Raw genomic sequence first — 19,193 nt, forward strand, 5'->3', positions numbered from 1 at the left:
TTTAACATGTAATAAGAATGTCCTCACTTGTTAGACGGACAAAGCATGTACTTTCCTCAAAACTGACGAAGTTCAACAACGTGTAATTTTCTCCTAAATTGAAGAAATTCAAAAATCCCTGCCATATGCACATCTTCACTACTCATGTAAACATAAGTACTGTATAAAATAAGAAGGTTCTTATTTGAAAATTGTGGGAGGAGTCAGACAGACAGATTATGTACTCTTTATGTCCTCAAAACTGACTAAATATGTGTACTTTTCTAAATAATTGAAGAAAATCGAAATCCTTACTACATGCACATCTTCAATACCTATACAAACACTCTGTAAAAATAAGAAGGTCCTAGGACCACTTGGCAGCTGTGGAAGGAGTTAGCCTGACAAATTATGAATCCTCCATATAACATTAATTTTCATATAAAGGGGCATAACACTTGCAAGAAAAATCGAAATGGATCGAAATTGTAAAATGATCTAGAAAGACCCACAAAGAGGCTACGTAGGAAGTGTCAGCTTGATAAGTGACAGAGAAATTAAAATAGAAACAGAAAACCCCGAAAGGATGGATGGACAGAAGGACGTCTATCTGCAACATATCTTTGCGTTATCAAAAATTTTCCGTTATACCAAAAAACGTTCCTAAATAACTGAATTCATTTCTATGTACATGTATTATTATCTCACACGTTCTAACGACAGTTCAAGTATATTGTTGTTACCCTGGTCCGTCCATCTGTCAGACTTTCTTCTTTCTCAAACTCCTCTTTTATTTCAAGAAATTAATCTTTTGGAATATGATAGGTTATGTCCTGTAGATAATAAGGTTTCAAAAATTTCCAATTTTACCCTGGGGGTAAAAAAACCCCGATGTTTTCTCTACCTCCCTCAAAAACCTGGTTCCTAGAACCTTATTCATTTTACACAAGAGCGAAATCATCTTTCAAATTGGTTGTGTCTTGTGGACGTGTAATAAGGTTTCGGAATTTTCATTTTCATCCCGGGAGGGCGGCAAATGGGGGTCCAAAACGACGTTTTTGTACAAGAACCTGGTTTCCATAACTCCTTTTACACTTTAAGCAATAGTCAAATCATCTTTTGTTAGGTAATACCGGTAGATGTGCATGAGTAAGGTTTCAGAAGTTTCATTTTCACCATGAAGGCCAATTGGCGGTTGAAAAATTACGTTTTTCTATAGAAAACCCTGGTTCCAGAACTTTTCTTACATTTTATGTATTCGTCAAATTATGTTTTGGGAGATGATTGGTGATGTCCTTTAGATGTGCAATAAGTTTTTGAATTTTGTTCTTATCTTGAGGAGCAAATAGGGTGGGAAAATGACGAGCACAAAGCTGGTGCTCAGTGCATTGTGTCATGTGCAACAAGAATATATTTGACGTGGCAGTAGGGACTTATCTTCGTCCCACAACTCCTTTTCTAATATAAATAATTTACTATTAATTAAGTTTAGAATTTATAAATTCTTTATTAAGGAAGTTAGCATCTGAGTTTTTGAGCACAATTGCGCAGGATGCTACAAATAAGTATTTACTGGTTCAATACTGATCTCATTGGCGCCAACATATTACACATCAATTACTGAACCCTATTCAGTTGAAAAATTGTGTGTCAATTCAAATTTTGAAAGAGTTCGGCAGTTTTGTTTTGTTGAGGAAGGATTCATTAATCAAAAAGTTCTAAATCTGCATGATAATACAGTTTCTGTTTCATCCAATATATCTTCTATTTTTATACTGATATATGTGTATTTCAGTCTTATAATTTATGATTTAAAGTAGTTGAGATTTGGAACTAGTTCAAATGTTGTAATTTATTAATTTGGTTGATATGTTTTTTTTTTTTCAAACAGAACAGCGATTCTTAAAAACGTTTAAAGGACCAGAGCCACAAAGTACTAAAATTGGCCCTTTCACCAAAATAAATGAGACTTTCACAGTTGATGCTCTAGGATTTATAGGTCATAGAACAATTTATTTTATAACAATATCTTTTCTAGTTTTCGTTTTACAGTCGTTTAAACTTTGTGTTGTTTTTCAACAGAAAAACTATATAACGTCATGATGTTGACGTTATGAGAATCACAGTGTAATACACAAATAATGGACGCATAGGTCAATATATATTTTGTGGGCTTATTCTGATTGTAAATCACAACTGTTAAAATACTAGGAACTTGTATATTTTCTATCACGATGTTTAAATTTGTGATATATTGCCCCCCCCCCCTTCCCACAACATAACACTACAATTTTTTCCCCGCTGTATTGGACATACATGTAATTGAAAAATCGTGATCAAAAATTAAAATTCCTTGCAGTGAAAGGACCACAGCAAACAGTATTGTTTTACCGTCTATCTCAAAGACGAGTTTATATTTTCAAGTTGCATATATCTATTTGTATCAACTTCCATTAAAATTGATATAATTGAGGATAAAAAAAAAAGAGAGAGAGACAACTGTATAATTTTGATTAAACTTGAGTTATTATAGTAACTAATTACAAAAATGGAGTTTTCAAACTATTTTTTTAAAAAATAAAACACGGTGGACCTTGAAAATTGTCGGCACCTCTGAAGTCTTAATTTTCTGAGCGAGGTAGACATTTAAGTCCACGGAGATCTGACATCTGTGCCTCCTTTGTGCCATCGTGCACCTTCGTGTGATAAAAAAAAAAAAATACTAAGCGAAATATTAGTGGGTGAAAATTCAAACGTATAAAACGGCGACTTGTATATATTCATATCATTTAATGATATATATTATTGTAAATTTAAAATAGTAATTTAATTTTTAAAAATGTACCTTCACTGTCTATCTTTAAAGAATTACCATACTGATTTGATAACTTACTTAAATTGTTTACATGTTGGAGTTTGCTATTCGAAACAATTCATCTTAATTACCCTTAACTTATGACGTCCGTTCTGTATTAACTTTCCACGTTTATATGTTTGAAGCAGATATAGAGTGGACAGTGTCGCTAAATGGATTTTAATTATCTCTAAGTAGAAACCTCAACATGTTTGTAAATCGAGATTGTTTCTTGTATATAGATATATCAAGATATTGATATATATCCGTATGCAGACTTCCCCGCAGACGTTCACACCTTTATGAAACGCCCAAATTCTCGACATCCCGTACACAAACACCTGTACGTGTTAGTCGCACATTGTTTCACAGCACGAGCAGCACGAGTTCACCAAGAGCGGGATCATTTGACTTTGAAAATGAACAAACGAATATCACATGGTATACATTGGCATTGATTTCAATTTGTTAAATAGCATGAATTATATCAGCTCAAAGAAATGTGGACCATAAAATGACAAGTAAAAGCATTGGTTTATTTGTGCGATTATTTTAAAAGATTGACATTTATATTAGTGCACCACATGTATTTTAATGTATAATTTTCATTGTAATTAAGAATATTAGATGATTTAGATCCGCTGTCTACATGTTTACAGGTAGTGTAGAAATATCAAAAAGTGTACAGTTGACAACGCGATTGAAATAAGAATGCGGACAATTTTTTGTTTATTCAGTGACTCACGAACTTACCCGTCTTCTGAATGAAAGTTATAGAACATACTATTTTTTTTTTATATCAGTTATAACACCCGAAAACGGGGGCAAAAATCATCTTCGCTTGCCATGGGTTTTGGGTCGATTCTGCTCTTCGTGGGCTGAACACATTTTGCTATCGAAGATGGAAATTTTCTTTAAAATGCCTAGATTGTCCGCTTGCATAAACATGTATTACGGTGGTAAAAAAAAGTCTAGTAAATCCAATGAAGTTGTAGTAATATAGATTTTATATTTATTTCATTTTTGACTGAGAGGGCGTTAGATAGCTAGGCACGTAACATCGGTTTAAAAAAGGGATGGGGAGGGGGGGGGGGGCAGTCCTAACTCGCGCCAGCCGAATAATTTAACATGGAAAAAAGAGAAATTAAATATATCAGAATGAAGTGGAATGGTTAATTAATAAGAATAATATTGTACATTTAAGATTTGATTAAACTTCCCGTACCTGTATACAATTACTGGTGCTCTCTCTCTCTCTCTCTCTCTCTCTCTCTCTCAGTTATAGATTCAGTACTGTTGTATAGCGTGTATGAATAGAAGCAACTAAAATGCAAATCGTCAAATAATGTTGTCTATATATATTTGTGTGTGAACTAATTGCATTTGAAACCGATATTTTAAAACACCCTTACAGTAGACTTGGATGGGTCCATGTGGCGATCTATCCACTGCACACTTAAAGAAATTGAATTTGGGAGGGGGATTGGGACAGTTTGAGTGGATGAAAACCACCACCGCCACCACACACATGTACACAATTTAAGGTTTTGAAGATTGGACAATTTAAGCACAATTTCCTGTTGCTATTGTAGGCTGGATTATTAAATTAAAATATATTTATTGGCACAACACATGTCCAGTTTATTAATTGGCAAAACATATATAATATAGCATTCAGTCCGTCTGTCATAATTTAATTTTACTTGTATCACGCAATTTGATTTGTTGAGCACGCTGAAAAAATAGTTGTTTATATTGTTTAAATGTAACTTGGCATTGGGACACACCTCCTTGACAACCAAGACGACACTATTTTTCCTTTTCTAATTTTATATTGGACAATGAAACACTGATACGTTGATAGGCCTTCGAACTAGGCCATGAAATTGAAAATCAACGGAATCAAACATGCACAATTTATAAATACTGTACTGTCTTACCCCCCCCCCCCCCCCCCCAAACAAACAAAAAACAAAACGCACAGTCTTTGTTTTCAAGTAAAGTTACATAAAAATAGAAAATAAAAAAACTCATGACGTGTACAACGATATCATATGTGAAATCAAAACAAAACAAAACCAGTATATCGAGTATTTTCATATGGGGGTTACTTGATCCGCCTATCGAAGCATAAAATGCGTCATGAATATCTTACAACAGATGACGTCATGTCTCATCGATAACATGTGGATCGCTATCTATGAATTGCTTACATGATTTACTGTCGGATTTAACTGGCGGCAATGCTGCATGCTATGGTAAGTCATGTTGTAGTTTAAATCTGTTATTTTGAATTCCTTTTTGCCTGACCAGGTCATGCTAATATTCAGCCCGAAACTTGGATGTACTGTAAATCAAAGAAGGACTTGCTCCCAATGTACGTAAAGTTAGGTTAAATAAAACAGTTATTTCGAATGTTGACAGTCTAAAGCTGCGTAGTAACACTTTTGTAAAATAAATAGAGCAAAAATTATTCGATATGATATCAGTACCATACAAGAATACTTGCGTGAAGCCTGAATATTTTCCGATATCCCAAAGTGAAAGAAGACGCCGCGCCATGTTCATTTCAGTCACTAGGCCTAACAGTTTCGGTAACTGTCGTTTCGTTCAATGATAATGTTTATGATAATAATGTAAAACTACCAAAATTGTACACAGTTTTTAAGCAACGATGCAATGAAGATGTATTGTGAACGACTTTAAAAGATGAAAACAACTAGGTATTGAAAATGAACATCTATAGTAAAAGGGCAAAACAAGCTGCAACCGAAAACTATTATTAGGTGAGGGAATTTCCCTTGCTTTAAAAATAAACACCGAACTAAAATGACCTATGTACATATACATGACACGAAATAAAAAACGTAGTTTCCTTCTCCATAAGATACTTAAACCAGCCATATTTTCTGTAAAATTCAAGTTTACCACCACTAGCGCATTATAACCGTAATATTTTTCAGCAATCCGGAATATCGTTTTTTTAAAAAATAAAAATAGTGCTCATAGCTCGCCCTAAAATATTTTTGCATTTATGGTCAATTGAAAAGGTGTATATTATAAAAATACTTTAAATATTTTGGGCGAGATGAAACCAGTATGACAAAACCTTTACAAAATAACCAGTTTTTGGTGGAAAATGACAGAAATACGGTACCATACAGGGTTCGAAATTAACTCATGTCCGTAAGTCCGAGACTAGTAAAAAACGTGTCGGACTAGTGAACTCTCTATAGCACTAGTCCGTACGGACTAGTGAAAATATTTCTAGCAATATTTGTCTGAGTCTCTTAGATGTTTGAACTTATGGCTGATTACCTGCATGGTCAAGTGTTTGCATGACTACGACAGTCTGATCTTCCAAACACATGGAGTGCGTTCGAGACCGCCGTTCTTCGAACGTGCACAAATTGTCAAATTCCTGCCGATTCCGAACACCGAGTACACATCACGAGAACGTGTTCTAAGTACAAGAATTGCAAGTTGTGTGGTCTGAGAACATGCACGTTTGGTCGCATATGTTCTCGTCATTCGCAACTCTAACACAGTAGTTCATAACACTATAGCTCATGACTTGGTCAATCGAGTGAATTTTATTGACTTTACTGATAAAATTTCGAACTCCTGTGACTCTAAGATCTGAGCACCAAAACAACAGGAACGTCGATCTCGAACGCACTTATGGACGTTTATAAAAGGATTAACTTTGAGGTTAATATTGTATGCTTCTGAAGATTTTGAATGCGAAATAAAATATGGTGGTCTCTTTTTCTTCTGTAGGTGTCAGAAATTGAATTGTTTGCAACTGTGATGTGTTTGGTTTAATTAAAATGAAGATCATCTTATGATATACTGGACGGACTAGTGAAATGCTTTGAGGACTAGTGAACATCAATAGTGACTAGTCCGTTTGGACTAGTGCTTGAAAAAGTTAATTTCGAACCCTGCCATATCCGGTTCTAGTATGTATACAGCTTTAGTTGTGCTCCTATTTTTAAAATCTAACATGTTTTTTAAGCCCCGGATTCTGATACATATTTATAACACCAATACTCCTATTCAACACTTACTTTCATTTTTATAAATTTTAAGGGCCATAATATGGGGTTTGTGGCTCTGGTCCTTTATTTACTAGAAATTTTGTATAAAAATTCAGTATTTTCGCCAATAATTCAAAAATTTGATCTCCAACCCCCACTTTTTTTTTTAGTTCCGTTTTAAATTTTAAGACAAGACCTTAGAAATCATGTGAAATTTTAGAAATTGACATTACTCCTAATACATGTATGTCCCTCTAAACTCTAAAATTTGATATCGTGAATTTTTCGTATCTCAAGTGCAAAAAGGTCATTATTTATTTCCATTACTAGTATTATTCTTTTTTAATCTGTATTGTTAGAAGACATTATTATGTATCTATTCTATATAGTGATTGATTTGTGTTGCTTATGTTGTGTTTACACCAACAGATAAAACAAATTTAATTGAATGCATATTAAGCGCAAAAAGGTCATGTTTAGAACACTGTAGCTCAATAATAAGCATTGCGACCCCAGATTTTCTTTTTAATTTACTAATTCTCCTTCAATGTAGAAATCAAAAATACATTCCCCCCAAAAATTGACATTACTCCAAATCTCAGGCGCGAACCTCTTTAAGTTATGAAATAACAATATGAAAATATTAACATCATAGGCCAGTTTCATTGAATTCTCACTATATTTTCAAAATTACTGCCACACGCTCAACATCTAAATAGGGTACATTAAAACTACCGTTAGCCAGCTCCTTATGCATGTATATGTACATGTACAAAGTATAACATCTAAAATCGAGATGAGAAATGTAATTTTGGGCAATGTAGCGGTAACGTTTTCCTCCCAGAGATCATATTCTCACCTGAGCCTTTTATGCCTTTGATCATGTATATTAAAGTAAATTATAAAATAAACCCCTTCGTTCGTGTTATTAGATAAAGTATTTCACATAGTCTATAAATAATTGGTGCTTTCAGACATCAGAACCATATCATCAGCGAACTTTGAAATATAAATATCAATGTTTAGACAATTTGCTCCTTTGAAACTATTTCATTGATATTGAAACCGACATGGTACGTCTTTTCCGTGTTCCTGGAGACATTGCAGTAAACGATGTCAGCAGTAGGACTCTTCTTGATGTTTAATTATTCCACAGTGTTACTACGCGTTGAGCGGCGTTTTATTATCATTAATACAAAAAAGAACGTGTTTCCTAACCTTGAATATAACAGTTTCTTTTTTAATTATTGCTGAAAGCGAGGAAAATGGCCGAACACATTATTTCTGCAAGGTCAGGGTTTTCATTGTTTGCATGGATTCCGGATGCGATAATTTCCTTTATAGAAGCAGCACACCCAGGCAATTACAGTCTCATCTCTCACCCCGATCTCTGGATGCTTCCCAAATTTCGCAGCAATGCTAAAGCCATATGCAAGTATGCAACATGCATTTTAAATGCGTCGTATTCCCTGTAGACAATACACTATCAACTATTCGCCGCAAAGTACGCCCCTTGTCCGCCATCTTGTGATGGAAAAACTTATTTCGCTGTGTTGGCCTTTGTAATTTTCTTATCTGTAACTGCGACATTGCTATTCTTTCATCAATTGCAATTAACTACAAGAATCCCCCAGGATGGGTCAACTCATAAACATGTTTGAAAACTTAATAATTCGCTTTAATTCACGGTTGTTATTGTTTGGCAAACTCCCCGTCGAGGCCTCATTACGTCACCTACGAATAGACCTCTCCTATGTGACGCAGCACAATATACAGATGTGTATATTGTGAGTCCGCGATTATCACGCGGGCAAATAACAATAAAGAAGTAGTTTGTAGTTAAAAGCTTGAAAATATTGACATTAAGAGCATTATTATAAAAGTATGGATTTTATTTTAAACATAAAATTATCAAAAGATCATCAAAAGGTAGGGATACTCTGTTCAAATATATAGTGTTTAATGTTTACGTTCTTGTTTTGAACTGTTTACGTTTGACGCAAACTCCCCGTCGAGGCCTCATTACGTCACCTACATGTACGAATAGACCTCTCCTATGTGACGCAGCACAATATACAGATCTGTATATTGTGAGTCCGCGATTATCACGCAGGCAAATAACACTAAAGAAGTAGTTCGCAGTTAAAAGTTTGAAGATATTGATATTAATAGCATTAATATAAAATTGTGGATTTTATTTTAAACATAAAATGATCAAAAGATCATTAAAAATTAGGGAGACTCTGTTCAAATTATTGTGTAAAGTAGTGAACTTGATGTTTACGTTCTTGTTTTGAAAGTTGTTTACGTTTGACGTTATGTTTTTTCGTCATTCTACAGTGACGTCACACAGTATACGCGGTATAAGAATTCGCTATCCCATAATGCCTAACTGGAAGAGATTGGTTTGTGAGCAAACGAACTCTGGCTGAAGTTTGATTGTTTGGTTGTTTTGCGTCCCGTTGAGAATTTTCACTCATACTGTGACGTCACCACAAATTCAGACCTATGCTAAGCGCTCAGTGCCGTAGCAGTGAGGGTTGTTTAACGCACCAACGTCTATCATGACACGGGACTCTTGTTTTTAAGGACCTATATAGGTTTGAGTGGCACGAGTGAGACTCGAACTTACGACCTCCAGGTTACGGTTACGAAGGTAACGCTCTACTACTCAGCTACCGCGACTGGTAATTCAGTTGTAATCTATTACATTTTAGTCCTTAGTACTTACCCCTTGCTTGTCGTAAGAGGCGACTAAATGGGAAGGTCCTTTGGATGAGACCGCAAAAAACGAGGTCCTGTGTCGCAGCAGGTGTGGCACGATAATGATCCCTCTCTGCTCAAAGGCCATATAAGCGACGAGCATAGGCCTAAATTTTGCAGCCCTTCACCGGCAATGGTGACGTCTCCATATGAGTAAAAATTTCTCGAGCGGTACGTTAAACAATATACAACCAACCTGCTTACATTTTGTAGGGTAAATACTTTTCACCAATTGACCTTAGGCTAACCCCGCAAAGGGGGATAATTCAATCAACTGTTTGATAGGCATTTTCTTTGAAGATATTTTCAGATTCTCCTTCCTGTTTATACAGTCAGTAAGGTATTCAGCATTTACATCATGATTATCTCCACATATCGAAGTGATACTGGTAATTATCAACTTCTGTTACATGCAAGTACATGATTGTACCAAATCATAATAACATCCCAGGTGATTAAAATGCCACGAAATTTTCACTTTTAAGAGAAAATCGCGACACGTGATAATTATTGTACTGTATAGTCATTTCCGCAGCTAGTTTTTATCTCTATGTGTGGAATTGATAAGGAAGGGGCAGTGGTTGAAAGCCATCAAATAATGAATGATGATTAAGGAAAAACTGGTACATGTAGACAAGGTTAAAGCAGAATATCATACATTGAAAATATAAACTTATATACTTTACCCCAGCAACAGTGCACGTATAACTATTAAATAACAAACCATAGCAGCTGAGAGGAAAGTTTTCACAAATATTTATCATATATTCTAAGACCTCCCAGGCACTTAACAAACACTAAAAGTCATTAAAAACACCCCATAGTTTCATAATAATCAAAACAGTTTGTCTTAAACCATAAATTGATACTTATGTATAGTTTATTTTGGTTAACCATTCTCCTTTTGTTTATGTAGAGTTTGTAGACAGAGAAGAAGCTAAACTTCGTAATCAACACACGCGATACATCGTCGACTGGACGAAGAGGCAACTGTTTAGGTCACCGGAGTGACTACCTAACTAATCCTTTTCAAAGGATCAATTCAGGGTAACATAAGAAAAAAAAACCTATAGGGGAGAACAATTTTCCGGAAAAAAATCATTATACATATACTTTATATACTGGTATTACATGGCTTCGAGGGCAACATACTAGAATATCTGCCCCAAGGTGACAGGAAAGCCCTGGGGTGTTATGTCACCCGATGACATGCCCGAGAAGTCATGTTCTTTAAAAATGTCATATAATATAATTTTATAACAGTTTTAAAGAACAAAACCAAAGAGGGGAATTTATTAAGACACATACATTTTTTTAACACGCAAGTGTAATTAATGTAATGCAAAATTTGACCATAGTGAAAAAGATAGTTTTAATAATAATGATAATGTATGTTAACGCTGCTGTTCTTGATATTTAGAATTCAGACCGGCTGAAAGGACACGGTACGTTTGGGGCCAAATTTGGCCCCGCGTCCAAATTAAATGATATTCCACAAAATTCTTTCATATGGTATATGCTTCCATAAAATGGTTATCATATTTTCGTTAAAAGCTTTACTTACGTATAATGCATATGTAAATACAGTATAGTTTACGATAACGTTGTGCCATTTTGACGTTACTTTGTGCGACGTCATGAACAAGAAAGCTATATCATGAACTCATAATAATCCATCTTATGTCGCCATATGTTTCAAGTTTTATTAAACACATGTGCACTATGATTTTTATTTTAAAAGTTTAGTTGACTTTTTCCGAAAGTTTCAATGCGGTGGATGCTACAATTAGAAGGATGATTGGTGTAATTGTAAAAGAACTGTAGAGCAACCCATATTCATTCAATTTTACCGTTGTGTTAGCATTTGGATTCAATTGTATTGTTTTAATCTAAATTAAATGAATATAATATAGGTACATACATGTAGCATGTGGTTGCCTGTAGAGCAACCCATATTCATTCAATTTTACCGCTGTGTTAACATTTGGATTCAATTGTATTATTTTAACCTAAAATAAATGAATATAATATAGGTACATACATGTAGCGTGTGGTTGCCTAAAGCTATACTTGTGTGTATGTACACCTTGTTGATTTTTTTCCGAGCGCACTGAATATGTGTTCAGCGAAGACATACACACTAAACAATGCTACACTGGATTAAGTAAAAAGAGCATGGAATTCATTCAGGAGTTATGTAAAAAGAAATATTATAAAACGATCTTGAAAAGTTTTTAAATCCAAGACATGGCAATAGAACCGAATGTAACCCTTATAGGAATGATTTGATTTACAAACAATGTGATAAGTTCTTCACAAGATTTGACACTGACACAATGAAAAATCTAACATAAATAATCTTGACGGTATTCAATGTTTTAGTTTCTACACTTGCAGTTTCGCCTTTGGGTTCGAGTACACGTATAAACGTCCAGTTTCGCCAGATTTTGTTTTAAAACGGCCATACTTGAGTCAATTAATCCCGCAGTATTTGCTGAAAATTTTCTCCTCGATTAAATTATCCAAATCCTCGAAATCAAAGAGTTTGAATTTCGCACGGCTCAATTATGTAACGCAAAATTTGTCATGTTACATGTTCTTGCATAATTTTATCCCAGCCTTTACTTTGTTTTCAAGTCATTTATTCAAGAAGAAACCTCACTCTAATTTCATGTTGTCTATTGTATAGAAGTTCATCGGATAGGAAGATGCAAAAACAAGCTGCGTCAAAGTCAGATAGATCAAGTTTTCAAATAGTTGTGGATATAAATAACATTACGTACATGTAGCAACCGGCGTTTTGAATTTCGAACCCGAGCCAATTGATATCAATGGGTCAAATGCTGTCTGAAGTGTTTCATGCCTATTGTTAGGCCGTTCTTGGCACACTGATTTTGACTACGGATAACTCCGTTTACCTGATCAAGATATAGGGCTCACAGCGGGTGTGACCGGTCAACAGGGGATGCTTACTCCTCCTAGGCTCTTTATTTTGTATTGCTTATAGGAGTTATGAGATTGATCACTATTCGTTGTCTTTGCCTTTCATTTGCAGAATTAATGCGTGCAAGGGATGATGTAGCAATTTGTGGAGGACATTATAACTGTTTCCTGTGTAATATAACTGTTTTCGGTGTGATACAGCAGTTTTAAAGGCATACGGTGAAAATACAATCAAATGTGTGACATATCACGAAAACTAATACAAAATGGTATCTATTGTCACATCAACTTTATGTTTGACTTTTGTAAATTTACAAACCTAAACTTTATAATTTGCAATGCTCTTCAAAGTTGACCTAAACACTACCTTGTCCCTAAATACAACTATGCTATTTTTGTAGGTTGAATTGCAATCTTAAGAACAGTATACAATATGATTTTACGGGACATCCCTGATTTGGGGTCGAAATTTACACAAAATTTAAGAAACTTGGGGTCTTTTGACAAGCTGATTTTATTCATACCATCAGTTCTTGAAATTATTTTAGTTAAGAAAGCTAAACCGCTGACACTGTATGACGAGATTCTGTCATGGTTCTAATCCATCTCACTCTCCGCTATTACATCATTTCAAATTTCAACTTTTTAACACTTTTTCTTATATTTTGTATAAAAATGTGTATATCTTCCTTCGATAACCTAGTCAATCTTCATATAAAAGCATTGAAGTGAAAGCAAATTACAAATTCCCCGTACACAAATGTAATCAAGTGGAACTATATGTATATCTCGAGGTAACAGACTTTGTTCTGAGAACAATAATCATTCACGTGTTACTCAACTCAAGTACACGTGCCAAGTATAAAAGCATGCCAAGCTAAACTTGCTGTTGAATATCTATAATTTACGTTATAAAATCTTTTATACTTCTTCTAATGTTGAAATAAAACTTAATATACAGTTAGAAAAAAAAAGGCTGCCAACAACTATAATAGATTTTAATACCCTGGGACTGGAAGTCAGCGTCAATTTTGGAAGGGAAGGGGGGATTAAAATGATTATGTACACTAAACGTATAGAGTTGCCGACAAGTTTTGGATTTCATAGCCCCTGGGTCTGGTTCAGACGGGGGATCGGGTTAACGCGGGTGACGGCTGAATGGTTTTGCTAAAATCTGATTCAAACTTCTTCAGACGAAGTCTTAACAATGTCAGGTCATGAACAAATTTTGTGTCATGTATAATCTTCTAATGTATGATATGGCCAAGACAAAACGTAGGATTGGAGGATAGAGGGTGAACAGGCATATATTTAACAAGAACTTTCACCATGCGCTGCTTTTGTTTGCATCAGGGCAAGTAGATGTTGAGGAATAAAGATTATTATGATACTACAGTACATTCATAATATGTAACACTGAATTTTCATCACGTGATAAATATAGCCCATCCAGAGGGTCTGACTTTTTCACCCATGGGTTTTACTCTTTTAGTATAGATTTCCAAGCACATCATAGATTTACACCCAGATGATATGCTAGATGAAAAACATTTTTAATTCTAAAAAAAAAATAATAATCAATGCTACTGATGCACACCAAGGAGCCTGCAGCCATGAACTTCACTATTTTAGTAGATATCCCCATGCTCATTACACATGTACCAATGTGTCCAATATATATGCTCTCTACATCATACATGTACATAAACAGTCAGACAAAACGAGGTTATCTTTCACTTCCGATTGAGTTCCTCCTTAAAGATGCCCAAATTTCACGCCGAATAGGAAATTACATGTGGAGATTCCTCGGTTAATGAATCTATTTTCTGGATTAAATGAGCAGCGATAATGGTGATAAAAAGATCAATAGCTATTGTACAGTGAGCGGGAAATTAGAAAATGCATTAATGAAATTATCTAAAAACCTAAAGCTAAGCATTATAATTCAATAAAAATATCAAGGATTACTCCAGTCCTTACACAGCAGACCCTGTTGGCAATGACAAAGAAGGTGACCTCTTGGTCCTTATGCCTGTTAAAGGAAATTTGACTGTATGTACTGGTAATTGTTCATTCAAACGAGAAATCCATTGACGAGAAATACCACGACGTTCCTCTGGGCTTATCTGGTGAACACACCACGGAGGAAAAATTCCCAACAGATAGCACTTTAGCCATGTCGACAGGAAATTAAGTTTGTGTGATTCTAAAGGCAATATAGAATGCCCAAGCAATCTCTGTGAAGAAAAGTCTTCATCTACACCATTAAAGATTTGTTTTACAAAGAATTCTGTTTAATCGTTATATTTTATTGTCCTATCTGGTTTCATCATAAGTGAAAACATTTATTATAATACTACAGGACAAACGGTTACAAATCCATTCCATGTACCCATTTATATATATTTTTGCCATCACATGATCCTATAAAATCGTAACGGCATTGTACATGTAATGACAACATTAAAATCGTAACGGCATTGTACATGTAATGACAACATTAAAATCGTAACGGCATTAACGTAATATTCCTCTTGGCATTGTGATATCAAGAGATAGTTACAATATGCACTATCCCCAAGGTGCCTGAACCTTTACTTAATGAAGTTAGAGCTTCTAGGAAAACCTTGTTTGAATTCTAATAATGAAAGGTAAAGATAACAAACAGTGATCAATCTCATAACTCCTTTAAGGAATACTAAATAGAGAATTGGACAAACACGAGCCCCTGGATATACCAGAGGTGGGATCAGGTGCCTAGGAGAAGTAAGCATAATGTCATATAATAAACTATTACACTCACTTCGGTTAGTATCATGCTTTTGATTGATAAAAACATGCACTAATCAAAAGTGAATGTTTAGGTCATTACGCTGACATACTTCGATTGGTAGTTGTTCGTTGTCGTCCTTCGTGTTTTAACAGAAATCTTCTTTATCCCTACAAACAAAACTTGAAGGAAAAATGTTATACGAATGGTTATGAAAACCAAGGAGCTCCCTACCAGGTTATGAAATTCACGACCCCTGGGCCAGGTGTTTAGGCTCCAAGGTGGTGCCCAATTGCATTTATTCAAATACTTTTACTACTTTCTGTATTTGTGAAGATATGCTGTATTTATGGTTTTAAAAGTATGTCGCTGTCTATCAAATATTGGAAATCGCCTACCCCTGGAGCAAGGGTTTCTACTTAAGGGTGGGGTATATAGTGAAAATACTTTTAATCTTTAAAGTAATTTTTTTTTTTACTTCTGTGTTTGGTGAATAAATACTTCATACATGATTATGAAGAACATGTAGGCCTCTACCAAATTGTGAAATTCCCTAACTCTGCATCAAGGCTTCAGGCTTTACGACAGAGGTAAATAGGTGAAAGAATGACAATGCTGTTATCTAGTAAAACTATCCTCTATTTCCTGGTACACTGTGGCAAAACACTATATGTAAGTTTATGAATAACATGAATACTTCTACCAAAATTGTAAAATGCTTTACCCCTGCACTAGTTACTAGGGCTTCAGGGGCACCAATCATATATAAATATACAGTACATCAATATTGAAGAAAAAACTGAATCTGGAAAGCCGAGGTTTAAAAACTTTGTGTGATTGAGTTTTCCATTGAAAAGTTGTTGTATGTTACTCAGGTGACTGTAAAGGCCCAAGGGCCTCATGCAGTACATGACAGCATTTACCAATTTTTAATGATAATCCCCAACAAAAATGTCGATATTTGGTGCAGTTGCAACTAAAAATCAAATTCAATGCTTTATATCCAATATGGAGTTCCACATATTGTTGTTTAAAAGTTAACACGGTGAGATGGAGATCGTTGGCGACTTTGTACATCTGCTAACTCTAAGCTGTTAGAAAATACCAACACAATCAAAACAACCACCAAAACATGCCCTTTCAGTAAAAGCAAAAGTAAAGTTATTTGAGTTGCTGCATGTAAAACGAAGGGTTTCTCAAATATGTTTACGGATTGTGAAAAACTTGACATTTCTTATCACATTTTCTACGGATATTAACGATGTTTTCTGTTCATTATCGCCATATGATATGGATTAATCTATCATTTGAAACATATCTCGTCTCTGCATAAACAAATCTATTTTTTTGTCGCATTTCTGGAATATTTAAGAGCACACATCCCTTGATTATGTGCTATAGATAAAGTATTCTGTTGGATTCTTGCCTTGGTTCAGAAAACTTTACGTGTTGGATCTACGACCATATTATAAGATGTGCTGAGTAACTCATAACTGATAAATGTATTCGACTCACTCGGATGTAGATTGTATACAGATATGTCTGTTGTCTGTTCACACTCACGTATCATGTTTGGCCTGTCTGTCTGTTCGTCAAGACTTAAATCTTAGCCATAACTTTTGAATCGATTGCGATAGGGCTTTCATATTTCACATGTGTATTCCTTGTGACAAAGCCTTTCTTTGGGTATCAGATTTTCTGTTTGATTTAGTTATTGATTTGCTCGTACATTTTGCTCCTGGGCTTCATAGTAATAAATATATTAAATACCATACTTATCCAGTGGGACACTTTCTATCATGATATACCCATACAATTATTTGACGGCGATTGCAGTACCACGATCATTACTTCTTGTGAGGCAGGTTAGGATTCATCTCATACTGCGACAGACTTCACTCGTTAACTATTCACTGTCTGTAAGTGAAAGTCGCAGGTTGTCAGAGATAAGACCTTAAATGCCAATGTATCGTGTCAACGATAACGAAACATTACTATTAATTGGTGCCCTATGTGCATGTCGGAAGTTTAACTTTGTGGCAATTCACTTATCACACTCCAAACGTACAACCAACTTCATAATTTCTAAATTACCCGTTGACCATGACATCAGTTCCAGCTAAGCACACATGTTGTCATTGTCGTCGAAACAAATTGTTTGGGCCGGAATGAAGAGGTTTAAAAACAATTGAATAATAAAATCATTATGATTTTGGGAATGTATCATGCTTTTAACCTGCACATTTTCTCTTTCTTGTAGTTGATTGGTCCTCAGTTTATTTGGGCGATGCAGCCTGCTCTGCAAGACCAATGGACCACCGAGTTGGAAGAGGCTTGGTCTGATTTGTTCAAAATGATTGCACATGTCATGAAGAATGCCATGCAGTTTTAATCACCAGGATCTACATAACATAACAGTGCCTCTATCTAAATAGTAAAGAATGGGTTACTGTGACGTCTGGGATGTTTTAATTTTACTGACAAATGAAAGTAACCCAACAGAATTATGAAAACGCGTGTTTTGTCACGGATACATGTAAATCAAATTGCATCCAAATGTCTATGAATGTCGTTTCTGACTTGTTAAAAACGTACACCTTTCTAAAGAATATTCTTATACTGAATAATAAACGAGATATACATGTGTTTAGAAGGTGGTTTTTTTTATTTAAATATCTACATATTAACTCTATCCCTCCACTGTGAGAAACTTTAGATCTAAACCAAGCAACTTCGTCTTTGAGGCTCTACACTCAAAATTCCTGTTCTGTCTTTGCCTGCAATTGCGTCAACTTACACAGAACATCACTAGACATCTACTTCTCCAATATATGCGAGCTTCTAATCTGTATAGAGTTTATTTTTATCTCTTCATACATGTATGTATAAGTCTAAGATACTCATTTAGATCATTTAAAGGACTTTAGCCAAAACTGGTGACAATGGTATATGCTTTTAAACTGCAAACAACTTTAACAATACATGGATTAAAAAGTGTAATATTCTTTGTTTAACACAGCAAATTACTATTTTAAAACTAACACATTAAGAACACAGTGTTTCATCACATTGGACAGGGAAATGATGTTGCATGAGAATGAAATAATCAATATCCTTGCTGAATTAAAGTTTTGTAAGAATTGACTTCAATACTTGCTACGTTGTCAGTAAAAAATATTTTTACGTCATATTACAAAACAACAGCATCTCAGACACGTACATTGTAGCACTCGTTTTCAAATTGGGGGCAGAGACGAGCAATTGACCCTATAATTGTCTAACATTCTTAACAAGCAAAACAAAATTCCTAAAGATGTTCATTTGTCCTAGTGTGTGTAGGGGGGATCGTTCTACACATTACATTGATTCAATTCATCAGTTCAAGTTTACATTCTTACCATTTAATACTGCTATAAAAAGGGGCGCAATCAGGCAATATACATGTACATGCATATATCTTACTTTGCAGGTGAAAATAACTGACTTTGCATGTAGAACTAACGGAATATTAACATTGCAAAAAATCAGGAGACAACTCCATTCCCTCATTGGCTATAGTCCTACATGCGCGCATCTTTGTTGCATATATAAGTGCAAATCTCTGGTTTGAAAAGAATTCATTCTAAGTGATCATGCTGAATGTGAGATTAGTGGATTCCTGCACTTAACGCATACTTGCCACCAGAGGACCATGAGACACATCACTTACCTGACAAGTTGTATTTTCCATTGGATAGGAGGTCATTTGCAGACCTGGTTATGGTGCTCGTAGAGAATATATTACATGTAAAGAGCTATAACCAAAACAAGTGAAGATCATGTGACTACCATGTGACTACAGACT

The 19,193-nt window shown here is 34.9% G+C and overlaps 1 protein-coding gene across 1 annotated transcript in view; it reads left to right on the forward strand.

Annotated features, from left to right (window-relative positions):
- The window catches only part of LOC125652163 (neuroglobin-like), a 33,686-nt gene extending 15,687 nt beyond the window's left edge, over positions 1–17,999 (forward strand). Inside the window, exon 3 of the mRNA XM_048881160.2 lies at positions 17,610–17,999. Within this exon, the coding sequence (XP_048737117.1) occupies positions 17,610–17,741 (132 nt within the window). The 3' untranslated portion in view covers positions 17,742–17,999. The remainder of the gene's footprint in view (positions 1–17,609) is intronic.
- Positions 18,000–19,193: the final 1,194 nt, after the last annotated feature.

Source organism: Ostrea edulis, chromosome 5 (genome assembly GCF_947568905.1).
Source record: "Ostrea edulis chromosome 5, xbOstEdul1.1, whole genome shotgun sequence".
Lineage (NCBI taxonomy): Eukaryota > Metazoa > Mollusca > Bivalvia > Ostreida > Ostreidae > Ostrea > Ostrea edulis.